This window comes from Muntiacus reevesi, chromosome 11, assembly GCF_963930625.1.
Source record: "Muntiacus reevesi chromosome 11, mMunRee1.1, whole genome shotgun sequence".
NCBI classification, from domain to species: Eukaryota; Metazoa; Chordata; class Mammalia; order Artiodactyla; family Cervidae; genus Muntiacus; species Muntiacus reevesi.
This window is the reverse complement of record NC_089259.1, coordinates 64400888-64424708: the sequence shown is the minus strand read 5'-3', so window position 1 is coordinate 64424708 and position 23821 is coordinate 64400888. Positions and strand designations below refer to the sequence as shown.

Here is a 23821-nt window from a genome sequence, read left to right as displayed (position 1 = left end):
GTTTTTAGACTTGGCGTGAGCCAACCCAAAGCCAAACACGGCTTTGGTGTTTCTGGATAAATCTCAGTCCTGTTTGCGTCATGTTGACTCAAAAGGGCTGAGAAATTGCTGACCACAATTCAAGAGAACGCAATGATTTGGACACAGAAGACAAAAGTCTGTAATAAGAATTTTAAACCCAAAGTCAGTAATCCTGGAGGGACATCATATAACTCCCACAAGCATTTTAAATGACATGCTGAAACCTCTTATCATTTTAAATCAATAGAGCCATAGCTGTTACTTCTAATCATCAGTTCAACCAAAAATAATTTACCTGACAATGCTGTTATTATATAGAAAGAGCTTACAAAATGAGGACCCTGAATCCCAAATTCCCACGATTGAGAACCTTTGAGAAAATACCAGCAGTGAAGTGAAAAGTAAACTTAGGAGGGCAATTGATCGAATGTTCTGGGAACTGTCACCACAGTTACCGTTCAGACCGTATGGCCGCCTACCTCATCCTCTCACCAATATCCTTTCTTCATCTTGCTTGAGAGAGCCTCCAGGTTTCATCATGGAATTCTGTAAAGTTGCCTGAGGCACCAGAAATAGCTCTGCGTGTCAGGCAGGGAAATTCCTTCCCTTCCTTCCTTCTCTCCCTCCCTTCCTTCACCCCTTCTTCTTCATCACCCCCAAACATAGGATCTTATGAAAGTATCACGGGCAACAAACAAGAGACAAAATCACTGAAATGTCTGTTCACCTCTTGTTTGACCTTTGATGGCAGCAGAAACATCACAGATACCCAGAGGATTGTAGCACTAGGCCCCTGGGAAACAGAAAACCAGCCCTGGTAGTCTTTTCAAGGAAAACATCAAATAACCATTTCCAGTTGTTTCAAGCATTGCAAACGAGGTGCGATCTGTGAAAACCCTTTATCTATTATTCTTAGTGCTCCATAAATGTGGAGCACTCTTCTTATTTATTGAACCGGGAGAGACTGTTAAGGGGTTCCTGCTTCAATCTGAAACCACATTATATTTTGTAAGCCAGGTAGGTAGGGCAATTGGGTGAATATAAATGGGGATAAAAATAAGAAACCTGGGTCCCAGCTCTGGCACCTTGGTCACTGGCAAACCTTCGCAACTTGATGCCTCTGTTTCTCCTTTTATTTTTAAAAGGAGCGAGATCAGGATGGGGGAAGAGAAAACACAGCTGTAAGATCCTTGGTCTACTTCTTGTCATTCCCACAGTCAAATCTACTCTCCAAGTGATGCTCATTTTACACATAAATTACTGTCAATGACTTGTCCCTGTGTTCACCTTCAAGTGAATTTTAAAAAAAGGCTATTTCAGATGCTATTCTCCTTCGCATCCGATTCAGCCACCTAATTTGGGTTTTTCATGCCTCTGCCAGGATTTCTACCTTCCCTAGGCTGAATGTTTTTTTCAAAGCCCTTTGGTGGCAGTCTTGGGTGGTGACATACCCTGCTCTCAGAAATGAGTCACCCGCGCCTGGGCGCGTCCTTCCGCCCCTACTCTGTCATTCCTCTCGGTTATTTTCATCTACTATTTAGTTGCCTGCTTCCCAAACACTTTTATAGACTCGAATCTCTTATCAGCTTCACCAGCGTTCACCCTTGGACTCTTCATGGTCATCTTGCTACGTGTCTTAGAGAGACACTCCCTGCCCTCGCTTATTGGACTAGACTGCAGGCGCCGGTGTTAGCATTTCCTTTGTGACTCTTCCTAACAGCTCCTAGCAAAACTTTTTGTAGCCTTCATCTCCTCCAACGCTGAGGCTTGAAGTGGAACCAGCCACTTTCTGCAAAGACCAAAGGCTCGGGCAAAGGGGTTTAACCACCGGCTTTGTGTTAAAGACCAAGTCTCAGTGAAAAATGGAAATCTTTGAAATTCAATATTTTTCTTGTTTGATTAATGATAACAGTCACACCTAACCTATTGATATCACTATTATTAGCAATAATGCTTTTGATAACTAATCTTAGTGCAGACGATGCCTGAGCCAGATTTATGCCCGTTAGCTATCGTCAAAACTTAAACAGAATAACATAGGTACTGTTCTTTTTTTTTTCTTTCTGTTCCATTTGACAGATCAGAAAATGGCACAATAAGGTCAGGTGATTGGCTGAGACTCACACAGAAATTTGAGCTCTGCTTGAATGTCTCCTGGCTCCGGCATCTGTGTTATACCATGTGGAAAGAAACACGGGTTGTGCCTAGAGGAGTGGGGAGTGCCTCCCAGAGGGATTGGGAGGGACAAAAGGAGTGAAGGAATCCATCCATCACTAAACCGCGTGGGGCCGGCTTCACTCTCAGGCCCGCAGTCCTCGTCTGCATGATGTGGATGCAGGTTTTATGCTTGTTCTGCTTGTATCTGCCCCCTGTTGGCCTGAGGCAGTGAAAGAATGAATGGGACACTCTTATATCCCAGGCAAGCCTGTCCAGCGGGTGTCCATCAAGCACTTCGAAGGCATCAGCACGGGCCCCCAAGGTGCAGAATGTGGACCTGGGTAGAATTCTGAGTTTCTGTGGAAGAACCTCCCATCTAAAGAGCTTAATGAACCCTAGTTCTGCAATCCACAGCAGAACTGTCAGGGGGTGGACCAGTGCCGTTGCAAACTGAGTGAAAATAGGAGCCCAGAAAAACAAAATATCAGTATTAAGGTTGACTTTTGCCCTAAAAACATCTTCCAGATCCAGATGACATTAGCTTTGGTTTTAAGAGATTTGCAAGGAGTGGCAAGGGGCAGAATATTAAAGTGTAAGGCTTCCCTAAGGCCATCAGCCTATATCACAAAAAGCTATAATTCCAAGGGGTTAAATCCTTAGTAGGAGAGAGAAATAGAAATACCCTTCACCACAAGCCACAAAGGCTTTCGATAAAATAGAATATCAGATATATAAGGAAACAAAGCACCATGTGCAAAAGCCAGCTGAAATACCAGATGAGACAAGCAAACGTTTCAGATATCAGAAGTATCAGATGCAAAGTGTAGGATAAGTATGTTCAAAGATAAAAAGGTAGGGTTTAAAAGAGTGAATAAGGAGTAAGAAACTACTGAACATAAGGTTAAGCATATAAAAAAACCTAAATATTACAAATGAAAAATACAATCATTAAAGTTGAAACTCAGTGGATACTTTTAATGGGAGATTATTTACAACAGAAGGGAGAGATAATAATCTGAGCGGTGGAGCTAAAAAAATTATTCTGAATGTAGAAAGAGACAGACAGTTTAGGAGACATGGAGGACAGAGGGAGAACGTCTGACTTGTCTAATCGGTTACAGAATAAGAGCAGAGAAAGAGGGAACTAGGTTGAGACAATGTTGAAAAGATATCTAGAGTTTTCTAGATAATGAAAGAGATCTTAGGAGATTTAGAAAGTCAAGCAAATCCTAAGGGGGGAAAAATCTATATCTAGACATAATACAATAAAATTATAGAACAACAAAGATCTTCAAAGCAGCTCGAGAGACAATACAGACTACTTACAGGAGAAGGACTGAGAGGAGCTTCTCAGCAGCAGAGATAGAAACCAGGAAACAGTGACATATAAGCAGCAATGTACTCAGAGAAACGGAGTGTCCCATCAAGGATGACGTATGGAACATAAATGTCTCTCCGGAATGAGGGCAGACAAAGATGTTTTCAAATAAAACCCTCAGTAAAGTAAGTCCTGTAGTATGTATTCCTGACCTAGGAAAGTGATTACTGATGGACACCTTGATACAAGAAGGAATGATAACCAAAAAAGCAGTAAGATGTGGCTCTATACAAAATTCTATCATCTAAAATCTTGTAAGATTAGAAACATTATAAGATACAAATAATCCAATAATAATAGTATGTAGTTTGAGAGGAAATTATCAAAACTGAGATGTTTTGAGGTCCTTGTGTTGTCCCAGGGAAGGGTGAAGATATTCACTGATTAATTAAACTCAGATTTTGTTATATCTAGACACATGCTAAAATTTCAAGAGCAACAATTAAAGGAATAAAATAAATAAATAAAGCATTTAGATTCTAAACATCAGAAGAAAAAAGTGGAATGACAAAAAAATTCTCAATAAATCTATAAGAAAGAAGCAAAAATAAGACTGGAATAGATGAGACAAATAGAAACCACAAAATGAGATGGAAAAAATAAACTCAACTATCTTAGTTTTTCCAGTACATTTAAATGTACTAAATGCACCAATTAAAGTACAAATATTGTGAGTCTTGATTTAAATATAAATCCAGTCATCTGATGTTTACAAGAGGCATAACTAAACCACAAAATTTCAGAAAAGTTGACAGTGAAGATGTGAAACGAGATATGCCAGTTAAATATTAGTAAAAGTCTGGTGTAACTATATTAATATCAGAAAGAAATAGATATTAAGGCAAACAACTACAACTCATACTACTAGACACAAGGGATTCCTATATAATGATGACAAGGTCAAGGTGCATAGAAGATAAAACTGTAACTATAAGCATAGACTCCAAATATATGAGATAAAAATAGAACAACATGGAGAAACAGATTAATCTTCCTGCACAGTAAAATAGCTCTCCTAGCAACTGGTGGAACAAAACTACCCCCCCCCCAAAAAAAATCAGTAAAAATATATAAGATTTGAAGACTATTCTGACAAGGGTCATCTTATCCCATCTTTTCCCTGCTACTCCTCCAGGAGGCAGGGAGCTATGACACTTTTCTGTGGTAGGTTAAGTTTAGAAAAGGATACGATGAGAGAGAATGAGGGAACACTGGAAATTGGTGGTCACATTTGGTTCACCACTGGGTGTCACTAAATTTTATACAGTGGTGATGAATCACCTTAACAAACTAGGAATAAAACTACCATATGACCCAGCAATCCCATCACTAGGCATATACTCTGAGGAAACCAAAACTGAAAAAGACACATGTACCCCAGTGTTCACTGAGGCACTATTTACAATAGCTAGAACATGGAAGCAATCGAGATGTCCATCAACAGACGAATGGGTAAAGAAGTTGTGGTACATATACACAATGGAATATTACTCAGCCCTAAAAAGGAATGCATTTGAGTCAGTTCTAATGAAGTGGATGAACCTACAGCCTATTATACAGAGTGAAGTAAGTCAGAAAGAGAAAAGCAAATATCATACATTAACATATACATATGGAATCTAGAAAGATGGTACCGATGAACAAATTTGCAGGGCAGTAATGGAGATGCCTGGAGAATCCCAGGGACAGAGGAGCCTGGTGGGCTGCCGTCTATGGGATCGCACGGAGTCGGACACGACTGAAGCGACTTAGCAGCAGCAGTGATGGAGATGCAGACATAGAGGACAGACTCATGGACAGAGGCGGTGGGGAAGGAGAGGGTGGGACGGATGGAGAGAGTAGCATGGAAACATACACTACCATATGTGAAACAGATAACCAAAGGGAATTTGATACATGACTCAGGGAACCCAAACCAGGGCTCTGTAACAATCTAGAGGGGTGGGAAGGGGTGGGAGGTAGGAGGGAGGCTCGGGAGGGAGGGGACATATGTATACCTGTGGCTGATTCATGCCGATGTATGGCAGAAGCCGACACAATATTGCAAAGCAGTTATCCTTCAATTAAAAATAAGTAAATTTTTTAAAAAAAGTAGTCATGAGTCATAGAAGCTTATATAAAAGTATCATGCTTCAGCTACCATTTGATAAATAACTGTAGCAAGTCTCTGGGTTTTTCACTTACACAAGGAGTATATTGTAATTAAAAAAATAAACACACACGTACAATCCATCCTTGTCATATCAGAGTTATGCAAATTAATATCTTCAAAGCATATCACAAAAAAAGTGGGGGAGAGATAAATTAGGAGACTGGGATTGACATATACACATTGTTGTTGTTGAGTCCCTAAATCGTGTCTGACTCTTTGGCAACCCCATGGACTATAGCTTGCCCGGCTCCTCTGTTCATGGAATTTTCCAGGCAAGAATACTGGAGTGGGTTGGCACTTCCTCTGCCAGAGGATCTTCCTGGATCAGGGGTTGAACCCGCATCTCCTGCATTTGCAGGTGGATTCTTCACCCCTGAGCCACCTGGGAATACACATTACAATATATAAAATAGGTAAGTAATAAGGAAATACTGTATAGTACAGGGAACTAGTCTCCATGCTCTGTAGTGACTTACATGGAAGCATAATCTAGAAGAGTAGTTATATATGTGTATGTATAACTGATTCACTTTGCTATACAACAGAAACTAATGCAACATTCTAAATAAACGATATTCCAAAAAAAATTAGATAAAAAAAAATCTTCCTAAGGACTCCTTTCATTTCTAACTCTCCAAAGTCATAGAGAAAGAATTTTTTAAAATGAAACTACTGTAAAGATATCGTACTTTATTTATTTTTCAAGAGAGGATAAAGGTTGACAAGACAAGATGGAGTTTCTTTCACTTGAGCTCTCACTATTAAAATCCTAATGAAATATTTCTTGTTCCTTGAAGACTGCTATATAAAGAAGATTTGATTTTTTCTGAGTAACTGGAAACATTTTCACGAGGACATGTCTCACTAAAGATAGCCCCTGGGGTTTTGGATTTTATGCGAGGAGATCAATTAAGGCAGCTCACTACCTTTCTGTTTTCTTCCCAGAGCTGGTCTAGCTGCTATGTGTTTACCCCTTTTCTCTAGCACTCACTCAAGGAGGCGCAAAGAGCAAGCAGAGGAAAAGTTCAGCTTTTTCAAGTGCCCAGATAAGTGTTCTTCATTGAAACGAATTCAGACTGCTTTGGGGAGTTATCTTAGGTTCAAATCCCTTAGAATAAAACTTACAAAGTCATTGTTTTCCTGCTTCATTACCCATAAATAATTTATGAATTTATATTATAATTTTTCTTCCAGGTAAATCAGAGCTCTACGATTTTGCAAATAATTCCACCCTGAAGCTAATGACACACACATTCCTGAGATTTTCATTTCAAGTTTACCATCGCTGTCAGCCTGTGCAATTTGCCTGATTAACCTGCGAAAAGTGTTCTCCTTCATGAATGCTGTTCAGAAATAAACAGCTATTGTAAAAGGAGACAAGGGCAGGTTCTGGAACTCAAATTCTTGGTGATCTTAAATGATGATGTATGAAAGAGAGAAAAAGAGAGAACAATTTGATTTGCTCCAACTAGGCTGACCCAGAAAGGAGAAGAGCAGAAAAATTGCTTCACCTAAGCAAACATGACATCAAGTCAGACAAGAGCAGCACTCACAGTATCCAGTATCCAAGCCTCATTTAAAAAATATACAGTCTGGATCTGAAAGACATTTAAATGCCGGCAATAAAAAAGGCTTTGCTCATTCTGTTTTTCCTATTGCTCCTTTTCTCCTACTCATTGGTAACAGCTTCTTCATCCTCCTTTGAGACACTGACTTGATCGGATACTGGGGTGGGACTCCCATTTAACTCCCATTCAACTCTGGTTGAATGATGATTGAATTTGAAGTTCACGTAGGAGAAACAGCCATCCAATGCTACAAAATCAACCAGACTTAGAAAGGGAAGCTAGCTTTCTAGGGCAAGGTAGACATTCCCTTTGTAACAAGGACTTAGAATTCTCCTCCATTTCTATAACTTTAAAATGCACTCCTGACCACTAACTAGTCTGACTTAGGTTAAAGCTAAGTTTGTCTGCCATCCCCCAAAGTGTTGTGAGTTCTTTGATTACATTCTAGTCATTTATACTTGGCTCGTATTACAGTACAATAAACAGTTGTTGAATGAGTGATGAATTTTTCTCTTTTTTTCATATAAGATTTGTCTCAGAGTTGAAAAGAGTAATGAACCGATTCTTATCAATTTAAAAATCTTGCCTTGGGATTTCCGTGGAGGTTCAGTGGTTAAGACTCCATGCTCTCAATGCAGGGGGTACAGGTTTGATCCCTGGTTGTGGAACTAAGATCCCATATACCTTGTGGTGTGGCCAAAAAAAAAAATAAATTTTAAAAAATGATAGAAGCAGAAGAGATACTAGATCCTCCAGCAGTTTTAAGTCATGATCCTCGGAGAACCTGGGTTCTGGGCAGCTGCCTCAAGGAAACCTGGAAAGGCCAGAAGGTGTTGAAAAGAGTGGTCAACTGGAACATTTTAGCTCTAAACAAAAACTTCATTAAAAAAAATCTTGCCCTGGTCATCTGTGTTTGAGGTTGACAATGTTTCTGTTTACAAACGTGCCCATTCAGTCTGTGCGTGACACTGAGGGACAAATGCTCCTGCCTTCCGGACGGCAGACTCGGTCACGTGACCTGCTTTGGTCACGTGACCAGATGGAAACGTGGTGTTGCGGGCCTTCCCCGGAGACTTGACAGCCCCCTTGCCACGTTCTCTCTTCCCCCTGCAGCTGCAACAGGCAATGTGCTCAGTCGGTCAGTCATGTCCAACTCTTTGTGACCCCATGAACTGTAGCTCGCCAGGTTCCTCTGCCCATGGGATTTTCCAGGCAAGAATGCTGAAGTGGGCTGCCATTTCTCACTCCAGGGTGAAGCTCCAGATAATGGTTGCTCTGTCACCCTGAGTCCTGGAGGGAGACTGCCGACCATGTGTGGCTGACTTGCAATCAAGTCAATGGTGGGCACTTGGTACCAAGAAGAAATAAACTTGTGTTTTTGTGAGTCATTCTGGGGGTTGTTTGTCATTGCTTCAGGATCTGGCTTGGCCCTTCCAGATCAATACAGTATTGGAAAAGCTTCTAAAGATATTACACAAACCCAACTTCCAAAAAATTATTTGCTAGCCAGCAATATAAGTGGTGCTGCTACAGCTGCTGGTTCATTCATTTACTGTCAGCCTGTCTTTTTTTTTCTCCTAATAGCTTGGTCAGTCTTTTAGATGCAAGAAAATACCCATAAAGTCAGAGCCTTTGACGATAATGACCATGAATGAACTTAAGTAATAAAATTATTGTGTACTGCAGATATGTTTCTACCTTTAGCCTTTACTAAGAGAAGTCAATTTTCACTCAAACAGGTTTCTTTTCATCTGGTTTTCTCTACAGTGTTTATGCCTGAGGTTTACTGCTGGCAGTAAAGAGTGTCCAAGTATGTTATGGGAATAGCCAAATTCCCAGTGCTTTAAAATGTATTCCATAGGCCCTAGAGTCAGTTAAAAGCTGATTGATTATACAGCAAATACATCAAAACTAGTATTTATGAAAAAAATCCCATTTCTTCAGCTCTATCTCTCATAAGCCTGAACATCACATCTGGGAGTCATGGTGCAAATATCTCAGCAGCTATGAGAAAAATGACTGCAGCCTTTCCATAAGCTTCTCAATAATTTAATGGAAGAGCTATGTCCACTGATCCTGCTCATGAACACATATTTTACATGGTATGGTTTGGGCAGTTTAGTATGACTTGTCTGTTCAGGTTTTCATCATCAAGTCACTGAAAACACCTACTATATAGATGAATAAAGCACAAGTAATGGAAATGAGTGTGCAGATATGAACTTTTTCATCCCATCAGTTCAGAACCGACAACATTTTTGTTTAATTTGTTTAAAATACGGGGCGAAGACTTCTGGCTTCAGAAAGGAAGACAAGCTATCAGATATGGCCTAGATCAAAGGTGTTACATTTGTTTAATATTTTCAATGTGCATATGTGGTCAATGATGATTCATTTGTTCACACTCTTGTTGTTTAGTTGCCAAGTCATATCTGACTCTTTGCAACCCCATGGACTGTAGCCTGCCAGGTTCCTCTGTCTATGGAATTTTCCAGGCAAGAATGCTGGAGCGGGTTGCCATTTCCTTCTCCACAGGATCTTCCTGACCCAGGGATCAAACCCACGTCTCCTCCTTGGCAGCTGGATTTTTTATCACTAAGCCACCTGGGAAGCCCTATTTGTTAACATGACTTCCACATATTCTTTATTGGTGTAGTCTATCTCAGATTACAAAATCAAATTCCTACTTCCTCTAGGCTAACATTTTATGACACTCTGTATTAGATACATTTCCCTGGAGGAAACCTGGTGTGTCTAACTGGTTTGATAAACAATGTTATTTTGCAAATGGTCACTTCTGCCTTTTTGATGATGCTAGCACTAACAACATGTGATGATGGAGACTGTATATGCTAGTTAGTTTTACTAAGCGCTACCCCACAGAGGAGAACTCAATAAATACATGATTGATTGATTGATACCCATAGAACACATCATTTTGGGTTTAGCTGAAGTCAGGCATTCTGAAAGAAAACTTCATGTCTGAAGGGGAAAATAAGCATATCAACATACCATAAAATAGACATAAAATCTGTATAGCCATATTTGCGGTCTGAAAGTGTAACATTTCATTTTTATGACATAGAGGTCAGCAAAACTCTTGCTTAAATGTTTCTGAGGACAAAGGAGAGTTTAGAAACAGAGTTGAAAGTGGTTTTGTTGGTAAAATTACCCCCCAAATGATTTCAGACCACTTGTACCCAAAGCAAGCTGTACAAAAGTTTCCCCCCTTTAAAACGTGTGGCCTGACTTCATTGCTGGAATCCACATGAGCCTCTGTACGTGTCTTGAGGCAGTGGAGTGGAATGGGCTTCGGTATCTCTCAGGGACTAAGGCAGCCAGCAGAGTGGACGTTTCTCCCCACGGCATACAGCCTGATACAATTAAACACAGCCTTGCCTGAGCTGAAAGAAAGGTCTCTGTTTCTCCTATTTTCACTGTTCTTCCACATTCCTGAAGGAAGAGGTTCCCAAGGATGGAAAAACAGTCCACTGTCCGTTGGGTGTGAGCTGAAAATTCCACAGAAGGGACAGGCATTCCATCCAGGTTTCCAACAGTGCGTATCATTGAATTAGATGTGTGCTTCCTCCAAGCCCATGGAAGATGCTGAATATCCCAGAGATAGGCCATCATTTTACATGTGCATCTGATGACATTCCCCACTTGGGCTTCATCAACCTCAAGCCTCTAAATGAAACGAAAACTGTATTGGGAGGCCTCCCCGACCATGACATGCTGCTGGTGTTGCCCAGAGAAGAGCAGAAATGGAGACCGAAGAAGTTGGGTGGCTTGGCTTTAATGTTTTGTATTTTCTCCCTGCTTTGAAAGCTCATTGTATTTTGCTGCTGTGATTGCCAAGGGTTCACTGTAAAGGAAACTAGGGTGTCTCCGTGGGGGGTTTGCAGCCAACAGATACAGCAAGTTCAGGCAGGACTGAGCAGTTCACAGTCTGAACAGAATTGAGCAGTAGCTGTTTGTTTGCTGGGGTGAATGGGGCATAATTTATTCAGCTGCAGCAGAGACTGAAAGCCAATCTGGCCTTGACCCATTTATCTTTAGAAAACTAATTAAAGCGCAGAATCTGGTTTACTGTTGTTACCGAGGTTTTAGCTTCTCCTGTTTGGGCCAGGCAAAGACTGAGGGTGTGTATGTATTATCTCCACATGTGTCTGTGTCTTGTTGCCGAGGTGGAAGATGGAAAATATCAGTTTCACCTAAAGACAGCGGCTGAGGCTCTAGATAATAAAGCAGTTTCTTAAACACAGCCTGACATCCTTTTGAAATGCAAAAGAGTGGATTAGCCGGATGCAGAATCCTTTGAGGTGACAATGAAATGCCATGGCAATTTAAAATGAACAACAGACAGTTTCCCTCATCCTTACAACCAAGACTTCCTAAATCACACCAAAATGGTCCCAAAGAGGCATGGAAGAACATTTTTATGAGCAGCATTTTATTCTGAAACTGGGATTAACCATCAGGCAGGAAACGGCAGCCAGAATGTGAGTTGCTTTGTCCATTTTGCTTCCGAACCATAAGAAAAGTGTTCGGGTTCCCAGGACTTGGTGATATTTGCTAAGTACTTAAATTTATACCTATTAATATTAACACCAGTGGCATGCTCATACATTTCAGGAACTGCATTGTGTTTTTGGAAGAAACATATCCAATAATAGACATCTGATTTGGGGGAGCCTAACTAAAGAGTATTATAGGAGACAAGCAGAGAAGTCCAGCACAGTTGGGGAGTGGGTGGAGATATTATGATTTACATTCTTTTCAATATGTTTAAGGACATTATTCTTCTTGGGGGAAAATCCTGAGGGTCATGATAACTATCAGATAAGGAGGTTGGACTAGGTCAACTGCCAGACAGTCTGGAGATACCAAGAGAATGCTGCTGAGGGTTGGCACACTCTGTCAACTGGAGCCAGTCAAGTTTTATCAAGTGGACCAAAGTAATAGAACCCTGACTTGTCCCACCACCGATGCTTTCTTCTCCCACTTTCCATTTAGCACCAGGACACCTTAAGCTATCTGTCTTTCCTGTTCCTTCCTCAAGATCTTCCCTTCCAGAGTACTTCTGGAAGGAGCACCTTCCTTCAGATTTACCTTTAAACTTTCAGATTTACCTCTAACCTTTTTTCCCTTATCCAAACTGCCCTGGGCTCCGAGACCTGGAATGATGAATAGGGAGACTACTCAGAGGACATTTTCTTTTAAATACATGAATTTGAGAGGAGGAAATTTAGACATAGTGTTGCCATTGCCTGAATTGAGGGTCAGGCAGGTGTGTAGCATCATGACATAGGTGTACTGCAGGAATAAATGAATTCATCAGGTGAGAGGCATCTTGTCATACAGGTCCATGATGCTAAGGAGGGCTCAGGTCTTTCTGAAGCGATAGGACCAGCATGGAGTGGTATTACAAGAACCACTGGATCACATAACTATTTGATTATTATGATTAATACGGAAAGTCAGGTAGGATAACCTGGGTGTGCCTGTCCTCATCTCCAATACAAATTGCTCTGTTACAGTAAATACCCAAAGGTCTCTCCCTAAATGCAATAAAACACATCAGTAAATTTGAGTAGGAGAAAAAAATAAACAAGCTGTATCACAAATATTCCTTACCCCCCTAAATTCTCTATGTTCCCAGCTAATGGAAAAATTAGCTCCTTATGCATGAGAGTTGATGCTGGTTTGTTGTTATTATTAGGGAGGTAATTATTTGCTCAGCACAAGAAAAAAAAAAGCCAATATATTCTATGAGGGAAGAGAGAGTTTTTCAGGCAGGCTACGCATACTCTGAATGTAGGGACAGAATTTATTTATTTATTTACTTATTTTTTAATGTCATAATCTTTTTAAAGGGACAGAATTTAAATCAGCCACCAAAGGAGCTAGTCTTCCACAAAGCTGAGGCTGAAAACCTTGCCATTGAGAAAGAAAAGCAAAAATGTCCTTAGCCGTAAATACCAAGCCGAGAGGACATTCCTAAACCCACTGGTCACATACAGCTTTCAATGTTCGCTCTCTGGACAATTTGGAAAGAGGAAGTGGAGGCGGGATTTCTCAGGAGCTCCCTGGAACAACTGTACAAAGACAAATGGGGATGAGAAGAAGAATAAGAAGACCAAAGCTTACACTATGTTGCATTGTCCTCCACACAATCCTCTGGGAAGCAAGAGGAAAACAAATTCAAAGGGAAAAGAAAGAGAGATTATTCTATACATAATAGTACAGCACAGGTATAACGTTTAGCTTTGCAGACTAGCATTCCACCCACCACCAGTCCCAAGTCCCTCAGAATGACAAGTAGAATATTCGAGAACCTGCACACATGGCATGGTGTTGAATACTTACTGGAGACCCATTGGTCTAACTCATTGCCACCTTGATTGAATTAACTTCCAAATCCAGTTTTTTTTTTTAATCTACTTTAATAAAACGTATTCTGCTAAGACACACAATTTACTGTATTATTACTTTTGCTCTAACAAATCAGCTGGGGTAAATTAACTGACATTTTCTGCCCAAGCGTGTCCAGGGGTTGTATAGCATGTTGTACAGTAATATTCTGAGCCGTACAACTAACCATCGTTAACAGAGGATGACCTGAAACACTGCGCTGTGGGCAGATCTTAAAAATCCAACTATTTTTATGCTGATTTATTCTTACACTCTATACTTTCAGTGATGGTTGGGTGAAATTTTCTCTAAAGAAATAATTATTTTGCACTAAATTATTAAAAGAATTCACAGGATGTAAATTTAAGGAAAAAAGAAAGAGAATCAATCTCTTCCTGATTTCAAATAAACACCCCTGGTCTATTTAATTGAAAATCTGTAACAGTAGGCTGGGACAGAAGGACTACTAGAGTGAGTGTGGGTGATAGGAAAGAGACACGTGATAACGGGACCAGTTTGTTCATCAGATTAGTTGATGGCATTTTTATCTTGAACAAACCATAGCAGGAAGGACTGTAGTATTTTCTGATGAGTCAGCTTTCCATCAGCAGTGGAATTTATATAAGGATATTCATTCATTATGGGGTGATAAAAATTACAATAGCATGTCTGAAAGCTATACCTAAACAATTTTTTTTTTGCCAGTATAAATTCAGAGGAACATATGGAGTGTTTCCTAATGACATAAAAGAATTGACTGCTTTATAAAGATAAGAAGAGACTAAATGATGCTACTGATATATTTTAAAGAGAGAGTTTTGTTTTCAATTATTTTATATAAGGTTTAGCAGCAGTTTACCCAGTTGGGGATTAGATTTACTTCTAAAAACAATCCCCATAACTACCACTTCACATAAAAAATAGCTTTATAATAGCTGGTATAAGAACATTTACCGATGGAACCCAAAGTTAATGCCACAGGTACTAATTTTAAATCGTAGTAAGAAGCGATTCTCCAAGTTTCACAGTTAAGTCATTTTCACTTTGGCAAAAGGGGTGGGGTGATTGGGATGGTCTTTCAGTTGCTGTCCTTTTGAAGGATGTGCTCTGCTGAAACACGGAGAGAAATTAAAGGAAGTCTTTTCCAATTACCCTTCTTTTTGGGGACACATGCTTCTTATAAATATTCAGGAAACATCGTTGCAGGAGAAAATTAAAACAGGAGTAGGTAACACGAGATTTGTTCATAAACATTCCAAATAGGCAGTAATATATGTCAGACCCAGCAGGACCCTTCACCTACAAATGCATCTTGAAGATGATTTTATCTGACTGATTCCCAGCACTGTCTGGCCAAAGGAACTGCTCCAACCTTTTCGCTATTCAGAGCTGTGTTGACCCCACAAAGGAAAGAAAGCTTTGGAGGAAACAATGACTGCAAATGGAGATTCTGATGTTAGCTTTGGAGCTAGCTGTGTTTCTCAAGAATAACCTTGTCTCGCTCCTGTTGACAGGGAAGCAGTTCCTTGGCCTTAGGGGTGGAAGAGTAGCTCCAGGTTGGTTTATGACTGGCTGTGACTTACCAATTGCTGATTCTTACAATCTGAGAAGGAATCAGAGTTTAATTTAATAAGAAATTAATAAAACTGCCATTCTCCCTTATAGAGCCTGGAGCTACACCTATGACGAAGTAAGTACTACATGCCACTGGAGAATATTTTAGAATAAAATTGGCTTATTGATTTGGATTTGTATACACTGACTCTGGTCCCTATGTACTTTGAGTTTGAAAGGGTAAGTGTCAGTCGCTCAGTCATGTCTGACTCTTTGCGACCCCATGAACTGCTCCGTCCATGGAATTCTTCAGGCCAGAATGCTGGAGTGGGGAGCCGTTCCCTTCTCCAGGGGAGCATCTCTTGAGTTTAGCCTTTGTTTTTTTCTCATTATATGATTAACCATTACTAATTCTTTTAAAAAATGATTAAATATACTTTAGGGGTGCATAAAATAGAAGATCCTAAATCAGTTTGCTATTTTCCAGGACTTCTCAAGACTCATATTTGGGGCATTTTGAAGATGATCAGTGAAGTTCCTTTTTAAAAGAAAAGGTTCCAATTCCAATTTTCATATCTACTAGATTTTAGGCATCGTACAGAATTCTCAGAGTGTTGATGTTTTATTCGAGCTGTACTGAATTGTACAAATACTGTTGCCTTGGGAAAAGCATTTTTCTTGCTCTACTTCCTTTGTTTGAGTGTGTGTGTGTGAGTGTGTGTGTGTGTGTGTGAGTGTGTGTGTTTATCTTTCCTGGGAGGAGAGAAGACTGTGCTTCTGTTTCAAAGGCAAAAAAATTAATTAGTAGTTGTAGATGTCATTATATTGTTCAAAATCAATGCAGTTTTAACTAAGTGGATAATGTTCTCCACTTGTTTTCCAATTTTATTTTCCTGTGGTAAGAACATTTAACCTGAGATCTAGCCTCTTAACCAATATAGTACTGTTATCTATAGCACAATGGTTGCACAGCAGATCTCAAAAACTTACTAATCTTGCATTGTGCCTAGTTCTGAAAGTAGAATTTATAAAAATTCTGAAAAGCATGAATTGTTTCAATAATTACGCAGAGCCAACTGAAATAGGAAAAGAAAAAAGAAGGAAAGAGAGACACGGGGAGGTTAAACCCATACTCATAAACTGTGCTTTGGTTAAAAGGATCTTGGTATATAAAGGAATTTATAAAATGAGAATGCAAACAATGGAATCCAATGAAACCATCATTTTGTTGAAAAGAAAAAAGGTGACTAACTTTAAACTTTTCCTGAAATTGTGAATGGACAATAGATATAACTAAGGTAAAGTACAAAGGTGAAGCAATTACGCAGATTATCCCTTTTGCAAAACCTACACTGAAGAGGGAGTTTTACTTGCTAATAAACAGTAAATTTATAACATAATTTAGTGGTTAATGACTGCACTTACCCCTTCATATTGGAGCTTCCTGGATAGGCCTTTGTGTTGTAAGTACATTTGATTTTTATAGAGAATAATGCTGAGATTACTTATTATGAGGTCAAATGCTACCAATTTAATCTTACAAGTTCTACACTGTAGATGGATATTAACTAAAATGATAATTTATAACAGTGACTAATAAAAGTATTTTCACAACTAGAAACCCTTGAGATCTGAGTTTATATGACATAATCAGATGTGGTTCAAGTGTTTATGACCTTAAGGCTTTTATCTGTTAATTTTACATCAAGATAATTGGCAAAGCAACATTAACAGCACTAACAATTACAGGTATATAAATTGTTTATACTGCTATAAATTATATTGAAAACATTCAAGCAGTATTTCTTGGAAATTATGAGCTTTTCATTTTTATAGCAAAATTTGATGTCTGAAACACATTAAAAATCATGTTTACTATATTTATGGTTGTAATCTCCAAGTAAATGACTTCAATGATAGATATTTGGTCCCCTGACACACATTTAAATGGATCAAAGAGTGACTACTTCTAAGGATGTCAACTTTTAAAATACACACAAAAAAGAAAAAAATAGTAGTAATATTGATTTGGAGTCTTTTGGCAAGGTATTTTCAAACAGAAAACTTTACATAAAAGGAACATTCATAATAAAGTTACACTATATCATAATTAAATAAGTAACTAAAGTAGATGAATAAGAAATGTGCTATTGTAATTATATCTCTGGAAGACATTGTAACTTAGTCTTCAAATTAATATTTCAGAAGAAATATGGAGTTGAAAATTTGGTCATTGGATGAGTGGATTAATAGCGATAAGACTTCTTAAATAACCTAATTCTTGACCTAAAAGGAAGATCTCATTACTTTTCAATATTCTAATTAAGATCAGGAGCAGATATAAGGCTGAAATGACTTTTACAACCAACTTTTTCAGAATCCCATCACGTCTTCTGAAGAATAACCTTGGTAACAGAAAGTGGCCATGATGACCATCAATCCGGGGGACTCACCAGCCGGTCCAAGCTCGTGCCAGCAGCAGTGGTGGGTCTTTCCTCAGGATTGTAAGGCCTGAATCGTGTATTAAAATTTTCAGGAGCTGAGCGAGCAGATCTGAGAGCTGGAGCAGGTTTGGGTTGGCCACATCCCTGAAACACCTGGAAGAACCATGGAAAGATTAGGAAGTTACACAAGGAGTTTCTTCCTAGAGCACGCAGTGAGCTGGCTTCCACATTTTGTATGGAACTCTTATCTCCAAAAACACTCTGACTCTGAAACCTAAGCAAGTACAACCACCAGTGAAACAGAATTACCCCATCAGAGTGACTGACTTATAACCTGACTCTCATTTTCAACATATACAGTCAATCCTCGTTACTTATGGATTCTGTTTTTGTGAATTTGCCTACAGTTGACCCTCTCCTGGATTTGATCCCTGGGTTGGGAATATCCCTCGAAGAAGGGTATGGCAACCCATTCCAGTATTCTTGCCTAAGAAATTCCACGGACAGAGGAGCCTGGCAGGCTACAGTCCACGGGGCTGTAAAGAGTTGGATGTAACTGAGTGACTACACTTTCACTTTAAACTGATCCTCTCCATATCTATGGGCTTCCCTTGTGGCTCAGTTGGGAAGGAATCCGTCTGCAATGCGGGAGACCTCAGTTTGATTGCTGGGTTGGGAAGATCCCCTGGAGAAGGGAAAGGCTACCCACTCCAGTCTTCTGGCCTGGAGAATTCCATGGACTATTTAGTCCATGAGGTTGCAAAGAGTCAGACATAACTGAGCGACTTTCACTTCACTTCTCCATATCCATGGGTTTCAAATCTGCAAATTCAACCAAACTCAGATCGCATTCAATTTTGAGATCTGCAGGGGCTCCTGGAACTAATCTCCTGCAGATAGTGAGGGAAGACTGTACTCATTAAAATTAATTTGTAACTTCCCAAATAAAAATTCAAACATGTCTGCAGACATTGGCAGAGAGGCCAAGTTCATCTTTCCAGCTGAAGCAGTCTAACAAGGCAAAGCTCTGCCTTCTTGTTTCAGCTCTTAAACTGAAAATGAGTTTCTCCTTGGTGATATATTTAATGCCACATTTTTTGTGTGTGCTTTACTAATCACTTGGTGATTTCCCTTTTTAAAACAGCCCCCAACTGTAGCATTGAAGTTCTGTCTAGTTCCTAAGGCTATGATATGCCCTATGGAGAAAACTGTGTTTTAGATAAACTTCATTCAGGTATGAGTTATGGTACACTTGACTATGAATTCAATGTTAATGAATCAATAAAGTGAAAGTGAAGTCGCTCAGTCGTGTCCGACTCTTTGTGACCCCATGGACTGTAGCCTATCAGGCTCCTCCAACCATGGGATTCTTCAGGCAAGAATACTGGAGTGGGTTCCTTCTCCAGGGGATCTTCCCAACCCAGGGATCAAACTCAGGTCTCCCGCATTGGAGGCAGACACTTTAACCTCTGAGCCACCAGGGAAGCCCAATGAATCAATAATATGTATCAAATAAGGTGTCTTTCAGGAGAGACACATAAAACAAGGCTATATGCATTGACTGGTTGGTGAAAATGTGACAAAAAGCTTGAAGGAGAGGTTGAGTGGGATGGATTGGGGTACTGGGATTGACATATATACACCACTATGTATAAAATAGATAACTAATGAAAATCTGCAGAGAACAGAGAACTCCACTCAGTGTTCTGCGTGACCTAAATGGGAAGGAAATCCAAAAAAGAGGGGACATACATGTATGTATAGTTGATTTACTTTGCCATTTAACAGAAACTAACACACTATAAAGCACTATAAAGCAACTATACTCTGATTAAAAAAAAAAAAGCTTTTGGAACCTAACCCTGTATTTCTCATAGGAGCAATGGTTCAGTATTTCCTAATTCAGGGTCTGCAGTGACTTCCAGAACATAACTTTGCAAATAATGAGAATCTACTATATTCAACATGGAATGATTTCTGGATCAAAGAAATGTCCCAGATATTTTCATGTCCTTGAATTTGTCATTCAAGAAACATTTGTTTGGGATTCTTGTTACTGATACAAATGTATCTCATGTAGAGCCAGAATGTGTGCTTGGTTATGTCTGACTCTTTGCAAACCCATGGACTATAGTCTGCCAGGTTCCTCTGTCCATGGGATTCTCCAGGCAAGAAGCCTGGAATGGGTTGCCATTTCCTTCTCCAGGGGATCTTCCTGACCCAGGGCTCGAACTCGAGTCTCCTGAATTGGCAGGCAGATTCTTTACCATTGAGCCACCTGGGAAGCCCCTCATTTATAACATATAAAGTCAAATAACTTGAGTGTCTCCCCTTTGAATAATGAAAACCTTTACTGGAAGAATTCTTTGAAAACACTCTCTTGAGCCACAGTGAAGAAATAGGACAAGCAAATGTGGATAAATTCCCTAGAATGACAGATCCTTCTAATTTTGTTGTTGACAGCTGTTCATGTCACAATTAGGCTTGCCATGGGAAATCAAACATTCTATTGTAATGATCTCAGGGACTGAGCTGCTAGTTCTTTTCCACAGTGATTTCACTTGGGGTGCTGTGGGAATACCTCCTTTGCTAGTTTTATTTTTTTTAATTTTTATTTATTTATTTTTTTGCTAGTTTTAGAAGCTTCGTACTCTCTGCTGGTTATCCAGAGATAATCCCTTTGCCAGGATTACAGGAAATCTAGTTACATTTCCAGGAAGTTTTGATGAAGTTTAACTTGGCCTTTCTTTCTACACAGGAGATGGTTCTACCCTGGACACTTTCTTTAGTAAGCTTTTCGGGACTATTTATGTCATCCAGTTCTTAATGTACACGGCTGTGTTGAGAATGCATTCCTTCTGGCTTTGTTATTTGATTCTGTGTTGTTTAACTCGAAAATACAAGTTTTTCATTAGGCATTTTATGGGATTTCGCTGAAGTATACAGAGGGCTCCTGGGTGTCATTCTCAATGACAAATTCCAACTGGAGACACGATTCATTTCGCTGTTCCAGGAGAACTGACTTCCCCTTTGTTGTATTCAAAAATTCTCCTTCCACTCAGCACTTTCGGAGCAGGCACGCTTTGTCTCGGCATTCTTCGAGATTGGCCTTAACACGCTATTGATTCTTCTCTCACACAGTTTCTGAAGCTGATGGTGTAAACCAGTGTGATAAAGATAGTGGGCCCCTTTCTCCTAGTGCTAAATCACTTCCCAGTGGCAAGGTCATGGCTGATGGAGGGCATTAACATTTCCAAAGCTCCAGGGTTCAGTTGAGTGTGCTATTTTGGATCGCTTTGAAAATGACAACTGACTTTTAAAAAGTAGAGAGCCTAGGGCAAAACAATATTAATGGCCTTGCTGAGATTTCTTGAAGCTGTTGCACGTAAAGAGTTAACAGACCTTCTTAATTTGCCCTTGGGAAGAGGCTGGCTCACTGGTTTAAGTTAAATCAAAGGAACAAGAAATGCCCTGGAAGAATATTACTGCCCCAAGGGAGATATTTCATCGTAACAGAAAACTTTACCACTTGTTTGATTTTTTTTTTTGAGAGTGTTAATTATGATAATAGAATGTGGGTAAGTCAATATAGTTTTCTGCTCATAGCTTTCTGTTAATAAATCAGATTTGAATTTTGAAGATGATTTCAATGCAGAAATTGCTGGGTCTATGATCTATGATCTGAACTGAAGAAGACACAGACTTCTAATATTATGGAAACAACACCTAACCCCATAATAAGGTGAAGACCCACATAGAAATCTGTCACAATATGTAAAGATATGAATCGTGAAGGGCCTTGAACACAGATTCTAGTATACTCTTCAGTTCAGTTCAATCACTCAGTAGTGTCTGACTCTTTGCAGTCCCAAGGACTGCAGCATGCCAGGCCTCCCTGTCCATCACCAACCCTTGAAGCTTGCTCAAACTCATGTCCATCAAATCGGTGATGCCATCCAACCATCTCATCCTCTTTCATCCCCTTCTCCTCCTGCCTTCAATCTTTCCCAGCATCAGAGTCTTTTCCGAGGAGTCAGTTCTTTGCATCAGGTGGCCAAAGTATTGGAGTTTCAACTTCAGCATCAGTCCTTCCAATTAATATTCAGGACAGATTTCCTTTAGGATTGACTGGTTGGATCTCCTTGCAGTCCAAGGGACTTTCAAGAGTCTTCTACAACACCACATTTCCAAAGGATCAATTCTTTGGTGCTCAGCTTTCTTTTTAGTCCAACTCTGACATCCATCCATACTAGAAAAACCATAGCTTTGACTAAATGGACCTTAGAATAAGGGAAATGTTTTAAGAGCATTTCTTTAGTGTGGAAGTGCCAAGCTTAATGATGGAGAACAGTTTTTCAGAAATTTACAAAACCTAAACACACACACACACACACACACAGAGATCAGAGCATCAGCTCACCTTGTCCTTGTTAGAGAATGATTTAAAATACCTTGATTCTCATAAAGAGAATGTACCTTAAGCAACATATATCTGTCAAATAATAGACGGCATATAAAATGAAAATTAATAATTTCATTGTTACTACATGCAATCGGTTAGCTAGACAAATATTTTTAAAACATGGGTTTCATGAGGTGGTTGAAAAAAGGGATTCAGAACATTTGGACTATCTCAGACAATTTTCTGAGCCTGCTATAGCAATAGGCTAGGGGAAATTCTATAGCTCCTGAAGTTCAGAGCTATATTACTACAAAGGAACAATGAGCCTTATTCTTCTTGTTCTGGGTGCCCCAGTATTTTGTATTTTGAATAAGGGTAGAAACAGATGAGGAATAATCTGGGGATAAGGGTCTTCAGTTAAAAGTCTGTATATAAAGTCTCCCCCCAAGGAATGGTCAGAACTAGAGATGCAGATTTGGGTTATTAGCCTAAAGATGGTATTTAAAATCCTGAAGCTGGCTGTACTCACCAAGGATAGATATCCAGACAGGTGGCAGGAGGGGCTGAAGACAGCCCAGGGTCAAGTCAACATTCAGAGGACTTCCTTGAATCTTAGTTTCTTCCTCTGACAAATGGGAATAATATTATTTACCACACAGACAGACTGTGAGGATAAAATGCAATAATACCTAAGGCGGGAAAACAGAAGCTAATGTCTGGAGAAGTAAGTACTCAATAATAATTAGCTAATTATATCATTCTGTGATCGGTTCTTCTAGTTCCATTTTCTGAATAAGGAGACTCAAGGGGGAAAAACATCTGGACTGATGTTTCTTCAATGTCTTCCACAAAAATTTATTTCCTGGGCTGCTAACAGCTGTTATGTAAGCAATGGATTCCATGCATCAATGTTAAAAGAGGTACCTTAGCAGGGCTTCATCAGGCTAACATGTGTTCTGACTCATCCAAAGGGAGAAGCTCATTTGTAGTGTTTTCCAAAATGATCTGGCCAAGGGTTTGCCAGGAAGTCCTCACAAGGTGTTCCAGGGAACACACCGGGACACGCTAGGAAGTCTGCTCTGATTAGCCAAGAGGAGAATTGATTCAGATGTAACTGCGTTTAACTAGAGGTCTTCATGAAGCCATTTCCCCCCTCCACTACCTTTAATTTGAGAGAAGAAATACTGTTTTCAGACACTAAAGTTCTTCTCTTTGCAATAGAAATTTCCAGAGGATATGGCTGCAGGCTAAGCCATCTCATTGTGGAATAAATCATTAGCTTTACTCCTCAAAGAAACAGAATCATTATTACCTCCTGCCTAGCTCCCTCCAAGGGATGTTGAAAGGGAAAATTAGATCATTCGGAAAAGTATTTGGAAGCCCCAGTGTAGACAGATGCTATAGATGTACAAAGGAATTATCCTTCCCATGAGGCAGACTCATGAAACTTGTGGATTTCAGGAAGATATCTGGCTTGAGAATCCTCTCTCTTAAGGGGATTACTAAGATAACATCTCTGAAGTATGTTGGTATTCTGAGATGAGAGAAGTCAAGGTTAAAGATAGAAAGTGCTGAAAGATGAGGCATTTAATTGTTTGGGAAAACAAGAAAGAGAGAGGGGTGTGGTGAGAACAGGTTGCAGGGCTGTTTTAGGGCTCTAAGGACAAGTATTTTTCCTTTAAGATATCGCAGCATCTTAACATATTTCTTTAAAATAACAACATGGTGTAT

At 39.6% G+C, this 23821-nt stretch overlaps 1 protein-coding gene across 2 annotated transcripts in view; it reads right to left on the bottom strand.

Moving 5' to 3' along the window:
- Window positions 1–23821, bottom strand: part of GPC6 (glypican 6) — a 1181547-nt gene that overhangs the window by 77931 nt on the left and 1079795 nt on the right. For both annotated transcript variants that reach the window (XM_065902149.1, XM_065902148.1), the window contains exon 6: window positions 17698–17841. In XM_065902149.1, the coding sequence (XP_065758221.1) occupies window positions 17698–17841 (144 nt within the window). The remainder of the gene's footprint in view (window positions 1–17697; window positions 17842–23821) is intronic.